The sequence below is a fragment of the Melanotaenia boesemani genome, chromosome 14 (assembly GCF_017639745.1).
Source record: "Melanotaenia boesemani isolate fMelBoe1 chromosome 14, fMelBoe1.pri, whole genome shotgun sequence".
In the NCBI taxonomy this organism is placed as follows: Eukaryota; Metazoa; Chordata; class Actinopteri; order Atheriniformes; family Melanotaeniidae; genus Melanotaenia; species Melanotaenia boesemani.
The window spans coordinates 14,082,187-14,101,563 of record NC_055695.1 but is presented as its reverse complement, the minus strand read 5'-3'; the positions used below and the strand labels follow the sequence as shown (position 1 = coordinate 14,101,563).

General features: G+C 39.1%; 1 protein-coding gene across 4 annotated transcripts; it reads right to left on the bottom strand.

Annotated features, from left to right (window-relative positions):
- Nucleotides 1-439: 439 nt before the first annotated feature.
- Nucleotides 440-18,301, bottom strand: si:zfos-943e10.1 (GRAM domain-containing protein 2B). 4 transcript variants are annotated; one of them, XM_042006392.1, is made up of 13 exons: nucleotides 18,093-18,301; nucleotides 6,059-6,232; nucleotides 5,475-5,538; nucleotides 5,285-5,357; nucleotides 5,085-5,188; nucleotides 4,896-4,994; nucleotides 4,701-4,772; nucleotides 4,476-4,544; nucleotides 4,236-4,332; nucleotides 3,890-3,979; nucleotides 3,550-3,649; nucleotides 3,065-3,172; nucleotides 440-2,630 (listed from the first exon to the last, which is right to left on the bottom strand). In XM_042006392.1, exons 1-13 carry the CDS (start codon nucleotides 18,182-18,184, stop codon nucleotides 2,612-2,614), a joined length of 1,161 nt encoding a protein of 386 aa, XP_041862326.1. In that variant the 5' UTR covers nucleotides 18,185-18,301; the 3' UTR covers nucleotides 440-2,611. The 4 variants fall into 4 exon arrangements, with proteins under 4 accessions (XP_041862326.1, XP_041862327.1, XP_041862328.1 ...); XM_042006393.1 differs by having other exon boundaries at nucleotides 6,059-6,229; XM_042006394.1 differs by lacking the exon at nucleotides 18,093-18,301 and adding an exon at nucleotides 7,129-7,256.
- Nucleotides 18,302-19,377: the final 1,076 nt, after the last annotated feature.

Sequence of the window (19,377 nt, the reverse complement as noted above, 5' to 3'; positions counted from 1 at the left end):
AGACAAATGACATGTAAACAGTGATGGAAGGTGTGCAAACTACTTCAGACTTTGTCATTGCAGCATCTCCATTAGATGGTGCTAATACACCAAAAGAAGACGCACAACTGCAGGAGGTCCTCTCTGAAAAATGTCCTAGTATTAGGGCATTCAGTTAAATTGTGGGACATATATAACATCTATCAACTTTGGCTGCATCACCTCTACCATTTAGGTCTGTTATTAATGGATTATTTACCACAAACATAAGTAACAGATTTTAAAGTTTTGAATGTTAACTAAAAGCTGAGGTCATTGACGTTACAACTTTGTCACGACAGCCTGGTCATACAAGGAAGTCTAAAGTTCTGTGATCATTTATAACTTTCATGCTTAAATAATCTTTAAGTATAATAAGTGTCAAAACATCTTGAGTATTAAAAATAGGCAAATGCACAAATTTACTTTGAAACCATTCTTTTATTTTGAACAATAGCAAAGCCATCTCACAGAGACTACTTTGAATTACACAGAATGCAAATAAATATCTAGGAACATAGTAGAATTAAGGACATTAACAACTGGTACAAAATTATTTACAACACTCTGAATAGTGCAAAACCACACAAATACTGCCCTCATTCAGTCTCAAATTCAGTTCTTTGAGGACAGTGGTTGTGTGTGGTGCCCCCTGTTGGGGAATAATAATTACTGACAGTAATGTATATGGTATGGCAAAAACCTTTGCTCAACATTAGAAACATCTCTCCTGAATGAGGGTGTAGCAAAAGCTGACTCAGTGACTACACCTCATCAGGCAGAGCTTCCACAAAGAGTGAAATGTTTAAATATGGCATGGAAATGTGTTATGTTACTTTTAAAAAGATTAGAAGTGGGGAAGAAAAAAGCAAGCATTCTGAGGAGCTGAGTGCAGGTGTATCCAAGTCAAGTGGGAAAACGATTTTTTCTTTTTCTCCTCAAAGGGGCTAATTAAGAAAACATCAAAGAGATGCAAAATGTGAAACCCATCCTGAGCACTCGACTTTGAAATGACAATGCTGGAACACCTGAAGCCACGAGGCAGGTAGTGCCCATCACCCCTGAGTGAAAACAATAATAAAATAAAAAAAAAAGTCTTAGCACCATCAGACACCACAAAATGCCAGCTTTGCCATTTCTTCTCAATCCAAAGTGTCTTGGATTGTGACAGGCACAACACATTTTTTTAAAGTGCGCTTGCTCTCTAGAGCCATTCCTTTCACTTATTTCTTCTCTTACACAATTTCTTCCCCACAAACAAGCTCCACTTAAAAACTTCACACAGACATAAATTACATTTTCTTCCATGCATAATAATTTGTTGCATATTGAAATTTCTTTTAGGACCACATGTTTTGCTAATGTGAAAACCTGCAGCCTTGCAGCAAATGATATAAATTTGCCTGTCAAGGTGACAATAGCAGCAATGCATATACAGTATCAGTCAAGTGTCAATAACTGCAGACACATGCATTAGAAATCTATTATTGGTGCTACTTTAAATTAACCTGACAATGCTGCATGGTCCTCGAGAGGCCTGTCAAAGAGAGATTTGTACTTAAAACACAGGAGGGTCATTTTCCTGCTAAACAGTACAAAAACACACCTGAAGCACAGATTTTAAATCTACTCTTTGAAGACCAAAGTCATAGAACAGCTGATAAGAGAAATGTGTCTATGCCACTGAGACAACCTCCTCGTGTCCTATTGTACTAAGTACTTGTGCATTGATGAGGCATTAATCAAGTAGAGACTGAAAGGAAAACAACCTCTGAGCAATGATCATTAAACAGATTTAAATCATGCCAAAGACGAGGAAAGTCATACTGTAATGATTCCTCATTGGAAAAAGAGAGAAAGAATAAGACCATCAGGAAAGTATCAAGCCTCTGTGGGCTGATCTGCATGTGATGTAGATGTAATTTCAATCATTGCTTCAACCCACACCTGATTAGAAATACAAGAACCATCTGAAGTACCCAAAACTTACTGAATATAAAGATTGAGACAGGACTGAATATACAGCTTAGAAATGGAGGGTTATGAAAGATTGAAAAGTCATCTTTGTGCACTCATGCAAAAGACATGCACTGTGTGCATCTTTGGCTATGCATAACACTACATCTCCAGTGTTGAGGTGCAGTAGTAAGCATTACAGCAGGCTAAAGCTAAATGGTATAGCCCTGTTCAGACTGCGTGCTTATGGAGTAGAGGACAACTGACGACACAAGTTCATGGATGTGCAATACTTTCTGAAAGCGATCATCAACTTGGCTAGAGTGGCACCTTGCTGAGTTTGAGCCATTTGGCTTTGGTTTGAAGAAAAGATACACTGCAACCAGGCAGTGTGAGCACACATTTGGCTTGGCTTTGTGTGACTTTTGTTTACTGCTCTGGGGGGAGGGAATTATAGCCCTTCAAGTCAACATCTCTGAAATTGCACAGGTTGGCCACTCTTCCTCTACGTTAACAGCGCAGGTCATGGGTGGAAGCAGAGTCTTGAGTACATCAAAGTCTGCCTTCTGGGTTCTGCTGAAATGAGGCTGCAATTATCTTCCAGTCATGAGTCAGTCTCTCCATCCGTCACCGAGTGTTATGTGTCTTTATGATACCTGTCAAAAGAAAACAAAGCAGTTTGGAACAGCGCAATAACAAAAAAAGACACTCCTTGACGGTATAGCTACACCCATTATGGGAATTTAGTTTTCATTTCCATAAAATACAAAAACTGCTTCAACAACTTTAATTAAAGCACACTCGTGCAGCATTCTTTAGAAAATGAAACCACCTTGTTCATGTTTAAATTTATCATTTTGAGCTTGGATTGACATGAACACAACTTTATAGTTTTATTAAAAACAAAAAATTAATCTGTGCTGGAAGAGACCAGTGCTGCCATTAGACTGTAAAAAGGTCACTGACTATTCAGACACTGCAGGAAACAAGTAAAGGAAGCAAGAACAAAGTTCATGCAGGATAACATTATACTGCCTGACCTGCTCAGCACAGAACAACAAAGGCTGAAATCAAAAGAAAGACACCTTACCCGTTCTGTAAGGTGAACTCGGGCAGTGCACCGAGTGATGTAAGCTGTTCCTCCAGGGCTACAATACGCAAACCAATGTATCCTGAAGACAGCAGCAGCAGCACAACCCTGCAAAAGAGACATATGTAGGTCACATAATGTGTTCAGTGACACCAGCTTTATCACTGTTCTAAATTAACTGCATGGCTAAAAAAAGATTAAATTACAGACAAGCATAAAGAGAATCCATGCAAACGTGGAATGTGCAGTTTCAAAATCATGATGAACATTAGACAAGTGGACAGGTTAGATTATAGAACTTAATATTATAAGATTCTAGAAAATAACCTGGCTTGCACCAAGAGAGATTTCTTAAGCTTTGATCCATGGATTGTAACTTTGAAAGGTAGAAGCAAAGATTTTTTTTACACTAGCTAAGGCCCTGGATTAAAGGGAATCGGGTCGTGACGGAACAGATCAGGAGAAAAAAAGAAAGAGGTTCTTACAAAATCAAGTAAATGAAGAGGAGGGTGTTCAGGGTGCTGGCCTCTCTCTGAACCAGCAGAGACTTTGCTTTTTCAGTCACATTCCAGACCCAAGATCCACCTGAATGAGAATAGGAAACATAAACACAACATGAATATCATGGCTCAAAGGTATTTCACCTGCAAGGTTTTTTTTTCCATCTGCTGTACTAAGCATATTGTGTGCACAACTATAAAGCAAATAGAAAGCTTATCTAAAAGTAATAATAAAAAGGAAATGGTAAGATTAGAAAAATAAATTTTGGTTATAAATCGGACAACACCAACTACCAGCCCCTGTGTATATATACATACACATTACCTGACTCTGAAAGCTCCTCTGAGGATGAGCTATTACTTTGCTGCATGCGCCGGTTCCTAAAAGCTGAGGCATTTCCACGAGGCACTGCTTCTACAGAGGAAGAGACGAGGGAAAAAGAAATCAGTGTTAGACTGCTATTAGACCTTGAACTCTGCATGTCCAATAATTAGCATTATTTCGAAGGTAATGTAGGAGAAACTGCAACATCCTGAAATCAGCTATATGAGTTGAATTATAAATATTTGGAAGTATTTCTCAATCCTACATAATCATTCTATGTATGCATGTGTGTGTATTTGTTGCTTGGCTGGTGAACAGTGTTCTACACAAGAACTTGGAACTGTACCTTTGTGAGGTCTCTGCAGAGTCTGCTCCTGTAAAGATGGAGTTTCAGAGCCATCCAAGCGGTCAAAGCTGTCATCCAAACTGGACTGGCTGGAGTTCTATTGATAATTGACAGAGGATCAGAGTGGTTTAGATAGGAGGAGACTATATCATAATTTTAACCTTATTTTTGCTGGACACAAGAAAATAACTTAATATTAATTATTCTATCTATTTTGTTTTTTAATAAAACATGTTTTACCACAGGTTTGCTCTTGTCAAAGCCGTTTTCGCCTGAGGAGAAGAGGTAGCTACTGTTTGTACTGCCATCCTGTGAGAGAAAATCAAAATACCATATCACTGAATCATGTCTTGAAATAATTTAATGCATTTCTACAATCTTACAAGTCAAGAGTTGGCCTGTCTGACTATAACATCCATAAAGTTTACCACATTTTAATACACTAAAGCACCATCAGTTGCTTACCTCTATCTGAGGACAGACTGAGCGCAGCAGCTGGTAACATGATTCTCTGTTTTGCAGCGACACAAAGAGGTACTGAACAATGACAAAGGAAAGAAGAAGAAAAAGAAGGATTATTAGCTATGGTTACACAAGACTTGTATTTGACTTCCTGGATCATACCAGACTGGACGTTCTTAACAAGTGTGAAAGACTGACCTTGTTTCCTTCTGTAGTACGAACTGACAAGGCGTTGGGTACCAGCAACGCTGTGTTCTGCTTCTTCACTATATGGATGGAGGAAACTGGAATCACAACCTGTAATAACAGAGAACCACATGCAGATGATTAGTCAAGCCAAATATTCAGCTAAAACTGAATAATGACCAAGTCTTGGCTGATGCCTACCTTTGTGTCCTTGAGCAAAACGGAGGAGTAGAAGCAGGCGTGGGTATCGGTTATGTACAGCCGACCATGGTAGGGCACTTCCTTCTGCAGGGCACAGATGTATGCTGGGAGGAAAATGAAGAGCAAACCTTTTTCAGTTCTATACAGACCACTTTTATTTCATTTGAATCATTCATTTTAGTTCATTTTTGTTTACCTACCATGTATCAAGTCCTCATCTTCAGGAATGTCTGGAAACAATTTGTGGAATGTTTTGTTGTGCTTTGTGAAGCTCTGAAAAGTAAAAAGATTGTTCCTTCAAACTTAAAGCAAAAAAAAAAAAAAAAAAAAAAAAAAAAAAATATCTACATCCATCTAAAACCTATCAGGTGTAGTGGAAGGTGGACTTACACTTTGTGTGCTGGTGCCATCAGTCTTCTCAAAAACTCTGTTTTCAACATCAAATGTTTGTGACCTGCAGAAACAAAGAGGGACCGTTAAAACAAGTCTAGTCTCAATATTATTTTCAGGAGCGGGAACTTAAAACTGCTTTGGTGGTATCAGAGTTCCCAATCACCATACAGGTAGACTGCAGTAGAAAAGAAGCACAACCTCCGTCTCTACTTTTGCCTTCTTTACTTCCAACAAATTTCGCAGCTCTATTTTAACATTTGGATCATGTGAGAGGACTGTCAGCTTACAAGGGCTGTGCAGTCATGTGTGTGTCACGACTGAACAACAGCCGAGAATCAGGTCAGGTCTTGTGATGCATGTTATGAATAGCTAAGAGCCTCTGATTTAGTATAAGTGATTTTAAGTTTCCCAAGATGATTAAGTAGTATTTGTTGACAGTATTTGTTGACTTTAAACACTATCATGTATGTAAACAAAGATTATTGTACATCCAAAAAAGTAAAAAAAATTTGAAGAAGTTCCTTGGTCCTCACACTTTAAGATTTTAATTGCTAATATGTTTCTGTCTCCGTGACTCTTACCTGACAGCTACTTGTCTTGTGAGGGTTTTACGCTGTTGCTGGATCTCAAGCTGGGCCGCCTCCAAACTCAAAGCTTTCGTTTCCACCTTCTTATTGCCACCATGGCTCAGGCTACTCCTGCTTTTCTTTGTTTTGGCTGGCAACCCGCCACCACTGCTCTCCACCGGGTAACTGCTGGAAACACAATAAAACAAAACAAAAAAAAAAATAATAATAATTTAGCAAAATGCATAATATTTTAGCATGTTGCTTACGTGTATAAGGGGCACAAAGAATGCTTCTTGAGAGAGTTGCTGTCAGAACAAACATGTTGCAGCATGATAATTGGCAATTTCATCACTGTTAGTTGCACAAGATGTTATAACAAATACTGATAAAACTTATCGCTTACAGTCAAAACTAGCATTAAGATCTGACAGGAAGCTAAACACTGAAGCACATAAAACAAACAACCTCAACCCAAAGTGAATTTATAAACCATCTTTGAAGAAGAAGAAAAAAAATCATTACCTGTAAAATCTAGTCAAATACAAATTAACCCCTCTCCCCCATCCACCTTCACTCAGACTGACATCTGGATTTAACAGATGATGGGCTTATCTTTATGATGTCTGGGAAATGCTCATCCTTTTCCTAATGAACATTTTATAAGGTATGTTGCGTCAGTACTTGCACAGTAAAAACATACTTTCTGGCTCTATTGTATGCTGCTCAGTGTAGATCCTAAAATTGAGGAGCCTTTATAAGCATGACAATTCTATAAAACAAAGGAGGAAAAAAAGTCCTATAAAAAAAAAAGTAATGATTCACTACAGTTTCTAAACTCTTTAAAATGTGAGGCTTGTCCTTGACCAGGAACAAACAAGGCATTAATTCATTGAAAGAATATGGAGTTAGCCAAATGACAACATGGATCTGAATTGATAAAACATGTTAACACTTATAAAGATCCTGGACAAACATGACAAATTACAAATTGTTTGAGCCACGTTCCATCATTGCTGACGAGCATAAACACAGAGCAAAATTAACAGAATATCGCCAGAAACTGAAACCAAAGAACAACTTACCCACTAAATTTTAACCTCTTTGAACGAAAAGTCATATACCTACTGACAGTAGGCATTTCTTCTTCTTATAGAAGAAAAAAAGACAAACTGTTTGTTATACGCTGCAGTCACTGGCCGTGAAAATATAAAACAGGAAAAAGGACAAGGAAGCTTGAAGAAAAAAAAAAAAAAAAAAAAAAAAGAGATTATACCCAAAACAATTCTGTACTCCTCTTTGTTGTTAATGTCTTGTCAAAGACTAGTTATTTTTCCAGTTTTGCTCTTTGCCACATCCTGCCAGAAAAAGCTACTGCTGTGTTGCTGTATGAATGTGCTTGTAAAGAGGAAGCCACTTTGTGTTGAGAGTGGTGTGACACTTCGTAGTGGGTGACGTCAAACTCAGCCACTCCCCCAAAGCCAAATGAGCATGAAAAAGACCAGCCAATCCACAAACCCCTTTCTCCTCCCTCTCTTTAACACACACACACATACATACATACAAACTGGAATGCAACACAGGCACTGACAAGTATAAGAATAAGCCGCATCCCACACCAATCTTCCACCGACAAACAAATTCTAACCAAATTAATCTTTTACGGCCATGCAGGATAAGATGGCTCTATGTTTAAGTAAACAATTAAAATTCATGTCAAGTACTCAGAATACCTTATCTGGCCCCACCAGATAATTTAACCAAATGAGAGAAAAGCTTTGTTAAATCAAGTAAAATATTTTAAATATTCATTAACTAAAATAATCATCTTTCCACCTGCAGCATATTAAAATATCAATAATGTCACAATAATGACTAAATGTTTAAACATAAACCATTATACAGTCTGGCCTCTTAGTGGAGGATCTCCCCCCTCCTTTCAGCCTTCAGCAGCACTCGTTTCATAACTTCTTTAGAGTTACCTGAGTACCTGGAGAAAAGGTCAGATGGAAGAGACACGGTGGAGCAGTCAACTTCAAATCACATTTAAGATCTTTCTGGATAGCGCAACGGAAACATGTTAAGTAATCCAGGCTAGTTACACATAGCTTATTTCTCCATTACAACCTATGTAATTCTTATCTTTTTATCATAAACTACTGTGGCTGGCTTTTCCAGACACACACACACAGAAAGAACCATTTCATAATCACGGCCTATTAGAAAGGTGTGTATAATAAATATGCTCACCTGGCCCAGTTCCACATGGCAGGTGGTTATAGCCGCTTCCTTTAACACTCAGGAAACTACAGCATTCTCAGTGTTTGAAGAGGATGTGCGTTGTATTTATACAGAAAATAAACTTTTTCCTTCTGTCATACAATACAAGTTACTTTGCCGACAGATGCCAACATCATCTGAAGGCTTAACACTGTCTGTGGAGTTTATGTCAAAACACACCCTCATCCTCTAAATTCTACCGTTCCAAGAAACACTGTCTGTGCCATTTTGCTGGCACAACAACTGTTCTGCTTTAACCATGAACAGCAGGCACTGCGAGAAGAAGAAGAAAAGAAAAAGTATCCTACTATATAATATCCAAGGGTGTAACATGAAGATTTTGTAAATTTAATGCTGAGGACACTCTACAAAACTTTGTTGCCTCAGTATAAAGGGCAATGGAAGTGTCAACAGCAAATCTGACTGACAGTTGCATGTTACTGCTGATAAAAAAAGGAAACGCCACCCAAGGATGACAGTATGGAGGAAACTTATCGAAGAAAGAAATGAACCATGTCCTGAATAACAGTGGTGCCTCTAAATCACCACTTTCCATGTACAAAGCAGTAGGAGGCCTATCAGGGGTGTGTAATGTTCACACGGAGAACTTGACCTCTAACCCACTTCCGTGGAAGTACTAAATTATCCGAAAGAGCAGATAACAAACACGTAAGAGGGTATTTATCACAAATACTATATGTCCTGTTTTTGCAGCACAGACAGCAACTTTACATGATGTCATATTTTTTGGCAAAAGATGATACTAACATATTAATATAATTTCTATATCTGCTTTTGTTCAGCTAACATTTTAAAGTTACAGTGTGTAAGGTAAGAATTACTCACATCTAGCGGTAAAGCCAAAAAGCATCTAGACATTAACATGTTTTTATCTGCAAGTGGATCCAGTGGCCTCAGGCGCAGCGGTAACTGCAATACATGTACCTACCTATTTAAAATTTTGTACATGTGTACTGTCTTCTTCTAATGTGCCGTTTAAGGCGTTTCTTATCCCAAAAGATGCTCTAGCACCTATCAAACAAAGCCGGTACTGTAGGATTAAAACTCAAATAGCTCCCTTTTTACACAAAAAGTTGCTTTTCTACTTTCAGATATCACGGTAAAAATGGTGGCACACATATGGCAGCTATCATGTACGAGGATCCATGGCAAGCAGATATAAAATGGCTTATTTTAAGAGAATAAAAACAGAGTTTACTGAAGTGATTAGATACCTAGACAGTTTTTGATTGTATGTATGTTTGTGTAATATTTTTTGTTCCATTTCACCTTTGATTTTGTTGTTACATACTACACCTTTTAAAAAATTAAATCTGATAAAATAAACTGAAGCACAGATGTGATAACATGAATAAGAAAAATTAATATTACAGAACGGTGGAAAAATGCATAATCATATTTTAAATACTGATTAAAGGCAAAGCTACTAAATCCAGCTTCACTTTGTCCGACATTTGGAGACGGACTGACTGAAGTAAGTAGATACGTTTGCTCGTCTTACCTTCTCAGATCCACTGAGCAATCAGCATTAACCACAGTACCCTGTTGCTTCAGCATGTCTTTCTCTTGCTCCATGATCAACTAAAATTTTCACTCCAGCTTTTCCACAATCCCCAACACCTTGTTACCACTCCTGGCAGCCCAAAGGTATGACAGTACTTGTACACTTATATCCTTAATAACTCCAATGGGAGTAAAGGTCTTTTTTTTCTGCTGCGATTACTCAGGACATAAAAGAGCACAGCATAAAGATAAAGAAAAAACAGAGACAGCTGGACAAGTACCAAGTGAAAAGAGCAAAGTTAAGGCTGGGGAAAGAAAAAACAAAAAACAAAACAAAAAATTAAAGCTGCAAGCAGCGATGAAGGCCCTCGCACCTCTGGCGCCGCTCCGCCCTATTGCACCGCCCCCTCGGCCTGCAACCTCCCTCCCCAAGCAAGCTCGCTCTGGCTGGCAGCCGTACGCTCAGTCGTCCCCATGTTTCTGCCTCGTGTGGTCATTGTCTCTCTCTGACCATCATCTCATACATCAATGGGCCTAATAATGACATCAGAAGTGGTCATGACCTTGTTCTGACCAATAGTGTGAAACAAATCCAAACAAAATCATGCTTTTAAGATCTGCAGATATCAACATGGCCAGTAGGTGGAGCTATAGTGCTTGATCTTGTACTAACATGTTGAGGTTCGGACTTTAATGACAACTGCCAAGTATCACGTCATTGGGTCAACCGAGTCCAGAGTTATAGCCACTTCCTGTTTGATGGCGAGGGACAGAAACCTCACAGGCAGCCATTTTATTCATGATGGTGTAAGCAGTTTGTTATATTGTGAGTCATGTGTTCATCAAGGATAATATTGATGAGTTTGAGTAGGTGTGTAGGGTTTTCAATGGGAAAAAAGGGGTACTCCCTGTTTCCAGGGGGCGGGGCTATGGCGTTGAAAACATCAGGAGATGAAGAGGCTTTTTGGTTTGTACTGGCATGTTATATAAATATGCCACATTTCATGAATGTCAGTCAAAGCAGTGGTTGGAGCTGATAGAATAAATAATTATAGGGGGCGCTATAGAGCCACATAACCAGCATATGTCTATTTAAATCAGTTCCAGGCCTGACCACTGTCCTTCCTGCCGAGTTTGGTGGAGATCGGGAGTACTATGGGTCAGTTGCAAATACTTCCTGTTTCATGGCGATGAACGCCATTCGCCATGGTTTTGCTTGAGGAAGGAACTTGTGGATTGTTTTCGGTAGTATCACGAAAGAGTTTGACCTGATCTGAAGCACTTTTGAGTGTGTGGAGTTCATTCCTGAGGAGAGGGACCCCAGTGTCTGAAAAAGACACTTCCTGTTGAAAGTGGGCGGGGCTTAGACCAAGACCAGAAGTAGTTCAATGTATCTGTTCAGGAACAGACCCTGAGTAATTACTGTGAGTGTGATGGTGATTGGATGAAAATTGAGGGATTTATACTGATTAATGATGTCATGGCGTTTTATCCAAGTTTGTCATGACGCCACCGTCTGGCCATGCAGCGTTGAGCAATGTCCAGGTGACAACATCTGGACATGTAGATGTGGTCAGCATGGAAATGACATCAAACGGGGCCATTTTGGTCAAGATAGGTTGTTTTATATGTAAGTTATGTCAGTTTCGTCTCTCATGGCGAGACATCAAAGTTTGAGGCCACGCCCCCCGCCATGCCCTTTCTCCTTTGAGAAAGTTTTGCATAACTTTTGATCACACATGCCTCTGGAAGCTTCAGAGTGATTTTGAGGGAAATACAATAAAATCTGTAGGAGGAGTTCGTTCAAATGCAATGGCAAGAAACAGGCCAAAATGACCCTGAAAATGACACGTTTTACAAAATGGCCGACTTCCTGTTGAAATTAGCAAATAGGTCTAATGGACAGTTTGTGCATCCTGGCATAGTAAATCAATGTGGTGAATTTCATGCATGTCGGTCCACGTAGGGGGCGGGGCTGGTTGATAGAAATATTGTAGGGGGCGCTATAGAGCCACTATGTCACTATTCCAGCATATGTCAATTTGGCTCAGTTCCACATCTGACTACGATCCTTCCTGCCGAGTTTGGTGGAGATCGAGGGTACACCGGGTGAGTTACAAGTACTTCCTGTTTGGTGGCGTCGGACCAATATTCGCCATGGTTACGTTTGGCGAAGGAACTTGAGATTTTTATTGTGGTATCATGAAAGGGTTTGACCTGTTGTGAAGCACTTTCAAGTGTCTGGGCTTCATGCCTGAGGAGCAGGACCCCGGCAACTGAAAAAAAGCACTTCCTGTCGAAAGTGGGCGGGGCTTAGGGCTAGACCGGAAGTGGTGATATGGGTCTGTTCGGGACCAGACCATGACTAAACCCTGTGAGTTTGATGGTGATTGGGTGAAAAATGAGGGAGTTATACTTGTTTATGATGTCATGGCGTCTTATCGAAGTTCGCCATGGCGCCACGGTCTCGCCTTGCAGCGTAGAGCAACAGTCATCACCAGATATCATCACCAACTTTTTTACAGGTGTCTGATCCAGTTTGACCTCAGTTGTGTTGAAAATGTCAGAGAAGTGGGTCTTCGAGTAAAAAACATGACTTCCTGTCGCCAGGGGGCGTGGCCTATTCATAATCCAATAATGACCACGTAGATGTCTTGAGGATGGGACTAGTATCAGACATGGCCATTTTGGTTCAGAAATGTTGTTTTATGTGGGAGTTATATCAATTTCGTCTTTCATGGCGAGACATCAAACTTTGAGGCCACGCCCCTTGTACGCCGTTACTCCTTTGAGAAAGTTTTGCATAACTTTTGATCACACATGCCTTCTGAACATCCTCAGCCATTTTGGTGTCAATCCAACAATGTCTCTAGGAGGAGTTCGTTCAAATGCGAAGTCAGTAAACTGCCAAAATGGCGACTTTGACCCAAAATGGCCGACTTTCTGTTTTTTTTAGAGCATTACTCCAAGAGGATTTTTTGTTCGCCCCACCATTTAGAACAAGTGTACTGATTTTCATGAAGATTGACGACATGCAGTGGCGGGGCATCATAAATAGGTGGCGCTCTCGTTCAGTTTTGCCGGAACAGTCCCGAACACCCCACCATATGTAAATTTACGCATTCCTTTGCGGGGGTAGGCAAAATTTGGTGAGTTTTCGAGCATGGGCAGTACCCCAAAAATGCGTTTGAGTTTTGAGAAGAATAATAAGAATAAGAAGAAGAAGAAGAAAAAACGCTTGCATTACAATAGGCCTTCGCACCGCCTTCGGTGCTCGGGCCTAACAAGGGGGGAGGGGGGGGGGGCCTTCAGTTTCAAATCCAAAATATGCTCCCAACCTCTGCCCATTCTGATGCGGAATTAGGGTGTGTTGTCATGGAAACAGTTAACAGTGGGCAGTAGTTGGTGGAAATGTGGGGGGCTGAGAGAAACATCATAAAGTTATTCTCAGTTCCGAAAACCTAACCACAGAATTCAATGCCCTATTCTCATTACCAACAAGGATTTAAAAGGCTTTAAAAGCATTGAGCACAATGTGCATGACAATGGCAGGCTCAGCCTTTGTGTATGTAAAATAGAGCAATGAAGTACAAAAACAGTTGTTAGGCTGCTTAAATCTATCAAATTGTTAATGCAGTTTAATCTGCAAACGCAGCAAAGAGGCTGAATGTGCATATCTCAGTTATCAGTGTCTTCTCATTAGTTTCCATACGCATGGCATCACAACGTATGATTTCTATATAGTCAAACAGTCTTACTTTAATAATCATTCATCACCTAACCTCTCCCAGTTATACTGTTTTGTATTTTAAATCAAAGCTTTAATACATTACAACATTCCACACAATTTCAAAGAGCCAAAAAGCTAACATCCACACGACCATAAACTTTCTGGCGTGCTAGACAGCTGAATATATGAATTAATGTAATGCATACTTGATAGTATTTGTAACATAATGTTATGGAGTGGACAAAAGGGCATAAGTAATGTCTGTTCATTTTCCATAAATGCTAAACAGTAAACTTTGAAAATCATACACTGAATAAGATTTCAATAAGCAATTTCAAGTTGTGTTTATCACTACACGATATCTACAGATAAGACTTGCACAATGTTTATCAGTGTGAGGTAATTTGTTTTTGTCCTCCTGAAAACAGCACCTATGGTTAAAATAATCTTCCAATTATTAAAGAAAATAAACAACAAATGCAATACACCAGGTTTCTATTATATTTGTTTAGAGTCAGAAGTCTTGCTTTGACTGAGGCAGAGGCTAAGGGCATTCCTGGCAGAGAGAGAGAAAAAAAACTCCTTAAAGTAAAAAGATCTAAAACTTTCATTTTCAGTCAAGAGATGAGACAACTGATCCCAGAAGTTATGCATATCAGCCACATCAGCTGGTCTGCAGCAATAGCTTCCTTCATGCAAAACTGCCTCAATGCAGAAGGCTTTCCCATAACCTGTGCTGCTGCTGTAACAACGTGAGCCGTAGGTTGACATGTGACACTTGCACAAGTTTTCTACCCATGAAATTACAAAGAATGGCCAGAGCCACGTGGTGTGAGAGAGCACCACCTTCTGGACAGCCTGCAGATTCCCCTGATTCCTTTCAAAATCAGTTAATTCCAAAGCTAATCTGAATGCTGTGGCTGGGCTTCCTTCCGCCAGATGGAAGTGTCAAATGTAAAAAAATAACAAATAACTTCAACACCAACCACAAGATCTCAGTTATCATGGAAAAGTAGTGTTGATAATAAAAAAAAAAAAAGTAAAAAAAATAAAAATAAAAGTGAAGTAACTTAATTTTGACACAAGTTCAATTCAGCACCAGAAACGAGGAGAGAGAGAAAAATAAAACAAAATAGACACAACCCATAATATAATATGGGTTAGGGTGAAAATACATTATTTGTACTGTAAATGTGGTCAAGCTTACATAGAGCAGTCATTCAAGTCAGGGAAAAGAACCAATGGTCATGGAAAAATAACATTCAGTGGCACCCTGCCAGTGCTCCACAGCAGGAAGCTGTGTGTTTGTGTGTATGTATGTGCCAAGTGGAACAGGGAGAGACTGTAACTGTGTGGAAGTGTTATTCAATAAAGAGAGTGTGTGTGTGTGTGTGTGTGTGTGTGTGTGTGTGTGTGTGTGTGTGTGTGTGTGTGTGTTTTGGACAGGGAAGTCATGTGGCCTTGTGCATGCAGCATCTCCTTTAACTTCCTCCAAGCAAATGGGGGAAAACATAATGTCTTTTTTTAGTTTCACTGTAGTGATCAGGCATGTGTACAGACAAAGTGGTGTGTGTAGTGGCGCTGGGGGCTGGGATCACCTGTGCAAGTTTTAAATATAATAATAATAATAAAAAAGATTGCTTGCTTGTATTTATATAAGCGCCAAAGCATGATAATACATAAGTAAATAAATACATAAAATGTTTGTTAGCCCTTGCAGTCACCTGATTGTGAATGATAGAACAGATACACAATGTTTAATGTGCCAAAGTCAATTAAACTCTAAAATTAACTGGCTAATTACCTGCTAGTTTATGACATGATATTCATCTTGTGCATCCAACCTTCTTTGTGTTCAGTAACAGATGAAAATGGCTCATCTATGGATCACTGAGGCTGCAAATAAATCTGCCGAAGCTGACATTAATGAGTAACCACTTGTTGAATATATGAAACACTCGATATTCTTGAACAAATTTCTATATAATACTTACATAAACTGCAAATTATTTTTTTTTATATTGAGTCATTCAAATATCACATTTTCCTATTACTGCATGTAAAAAACTAAAATATTAAGCTAAAAAAAAAAGACAAAAACCCGAAGAAATGTGAATGGTACATTTTCATAACCACAAAGAACAAGCAGTGATCTAAAGTAGATTTTTGCTTTTTTTTTTTTTAAGTATTTGTCCTGGAACGCCACACTCAGATACCAAGTGTTCTTTTACAGGGATTCACGGTTACATTGTCCTTAAGATACTTTGGCCTCCAAGAAGAAGCCAACATTGACCTGCTTGCCAAGGCAATGTCACCCAATCCAAGGCACCAAGTATATTTTGAAATCAACATATGATCAAAATATTGACTTTCCCAGTCTTCTGAGCAGAGGAAGTCGTTTTATGATTTCTGAAAACCAAAAACTACAGTATTATTCTATCCTTTCATAACAAATAAGCTTTGTCACACTTTTAGATAAGCCAAATAAAGCTTTGTGTCTCTGAAATTAGATGGACCTATGGCAATTACTTAAAAGTGGAATTCAGCAGCAGATGTGAGCACTAGAGGTAGAAAAACATAGCTTTTTCTCTTGGCCTTTAACACTAGTCTGAGAAATGCAACACACAACTTTAGCTATGACCAGCTGGTTAGCTAGCAACCCTTCATTAAATGATAAACAAGTGGCAGATGTGGTTTTCATCCTCTAACTTGAGGTTTCTCTTGATACTTGGACACATATCATAATTTAGACCCACACAGTTTTCACAGCCCAAAGCAGCAATGAAGCTCTGTGCTGGGAGCATCTTCCTGGAGCCAACAGGACGCCTGTAACGCTGCCCCACCCAAGCTATTCTAAGATCTTTTAATTCAAGAAGTCTTGCAGCTGTACCATGTTCTTCCCCTGTGACCAAGCTATTCATGTTTTTCTGACAGTGTGCTGTGCAAACCTGAAGGAAAAGCAACTTCCAAAGAGCTTGCTAGTTCAGTCAAAGCTTGCAGTGCACTAACCATGATTAACTGTGTTTCTCTGGATTGCACTGGTATGAAACGTTTGCCTTAATTCTGGAGTTATAAACAGTACATAAAGAGTAAAAAGATTAGATGGCAAAGGGGATTAAGTGACTTTGGGTGGATGTTACATTTGTTAGTAAGAGCATTAGCTCACTAAAGCTATGTACTGCCACATGTCCGTGTGTGTTTTGGAAACTGATAATTACCCTCCATACTATACTGCAGACACTTAATTGTACTGATAACCAGTAGGTCTCCTTAGATAGGCAGGGTTCTTATACTCCAGCAAATTGCTATCTATAGGGAGGAATGTTGAAGGCTTAGCTCAAGAGGATGTAGCACCCTAACAGTGAGATTCTGAAAGTGTTTATATAACACCATGTACCACCTGTGGTCGACTCATGGGACCTAAAAATAGACTGAGAAGAAAACATAAAATTGCTCATTCAAAGTTTGACAAGTAAATGTGTGCTTCCCTAGAGGGAGAAAGGAACAACAATACACTGTATGTGTTAGTCCTTAGAATAAGGTGAGTGAATGTGGTGGTGTTTACATGAGCTTTATCAAGGCTGAACTGTGGGAACTGGTAGGCTGGAAATAGCCTTTATGAAACAACAAATGTTGATGCTAATCCGACCCATTTGTATAAGGTGGATGAACTCAGGATTTTTGAGCAGTAGACATAGACAAGATTAATTAACCAAATCCAGACAAGCTTTTTTTTTTTTATCTGCCATTTTTCCACTTGTAATGCCGGATAACACAAATTACAAAAGAAAAGCTACTGTGTGAAATGTTGTGTTACAGGAAGTGACGACTAAAATTAGAACATTAAAAAATAAACTACGTAAGCTATAATTGTAATGGCTTTCCAAGAATGACAATGTAAAAGAAAATAATGTAAAATGTAATTGTATTGTACTACTGGAAAAACGTATTCTCAAGACTTCCGTGTCGGTCTTTATCTAGCCCGTTTCACAAATCATAGGGGTCAGGTGCTTGGGTCACCAGCTCAGTCACTGGCCAAGTTTACCACTTAAGTCATGCTAAGGGGTAGTGAAAATTTCCCAGTGTCACTTGCGCTAATCCACAGATACACAGATGCTCCCAACAAACAGCTTCCGTCTTATGCAGACAAGAGTATAAATACTTTAAACTTGCTGCAGTTATATCCTTACATTTAAATTAAACCCAGAAGTCCGTGAATTTATCTGGTTGTGACTGAAACATTATCGCAGGTTAATTCATTATCAACACATCTTTGCTAGAAGGAGGGTTAGCATGCTAGCAGTTTGTGCCACCAAGGAACGTACTTAACTCCAGACATTTCAATAAATGTAATTTTATAAAACATATTTTGTGGTACTGTGTTTAACAGTACTAATCGATAGCTTGAAAGATCTAATCTTGCCATTTTGTTGTCCGGACAGAAACGGTACGTTAAACGTTAGCATCTATCCTAATAATGCTCACCGGTAGATAACGGTTTAGCTAGCCACTCACCTCTCCTTCATGAAGTGCTTTATTCTGACGATTGCTTTCTCGTCGATCTTTCTGAGAAAGGTTTTCAACCTCTCTCTTTTATTTTCAAGCATTCTTCCCCCAGCCAGTGGTGGTCGATTCGTGTAGAAACGACTCTCCACACCAAACTCCACCGCTCTTGTTTAGTTTCCGTTTTTTTACTCTTACTTCATCCACGGCTGATTAGGATAATGAGCCCAAATCGGACCAAGTCCGCTGGCCAATCAGGATCAGTAAAAATCTGAGAAAAAACGGTCATGTCAGGCATATCATCCAATCAGATTGGAGAAATTGGTCTACACCGTCCACCCATTTACCTTATATGGTAGTTGGGCTGTCCTTGACTTAAAGCAGGGCCTATTAAATTGCCAGTGTAGGCCTTTATATTTTTTTTTTCTATGTAGAAATAACGTATCACGTGTTATTGGGAAAAAACGCAATTCTTTAACAGCACAGTCCCACGTAGCACATCATATGAAATTTAATATGATAAAGAAAAACACGTTTTATTGTCAGTTACACCTGGGTGGGGTTTTATATATATATATATATATATATATATATATATATATATATATATATATATATATATATATATACATGCTTTGGCTTCACCACTAAACTTGTGAAGAGAAAGCATCTCACCCCATTAAGAGAGAAAATAAATCATCAGAAAAATATAATTTTTGAGCATTTCTATGACTAAGATATGTTGTTTTTCCTTCTAAGTTTAATGGCATTAATTTCTCCTATATTATAACAGTGAATTCCAACTCAGCATTACTTTTCAGGCGTGTTTCAACACATGGATAGAGACCTTTATGACAATTAAATTACTATCAAGTAGCATTTTAGAGAAAAGCACACAAATATTTGTCATGAAAGACTCATTTTACCTCACAAGGCAACTCAGCCACTGCTACACCACCAAGAACAGAAGACGCAGTGTTTTTGCCTCATGACACAGCAAACACACCACCCTCACACAAGCTGGCCTACACCAGCCACTCTCCGGTCTATTCTCACTGCTAGGAAACAAAGCAGATACAGAGGAGGAAATCACGCTTTAAGAGGAAGTGTGTGGCGTAGAAGCAGCGTAGGCAATAGCAGGCTCCTCTGACTTAAATCATTATGATGAGTGATATGCTATTAATTGGGCAATATGGTAACCACCCAAATTCCACAAAAGCCTACCTTCCATGTGTCAGCTGGTTTGATGAAATATGATGAATAATGGGAGTTGTGGGGCATAAATCTTACATAATAT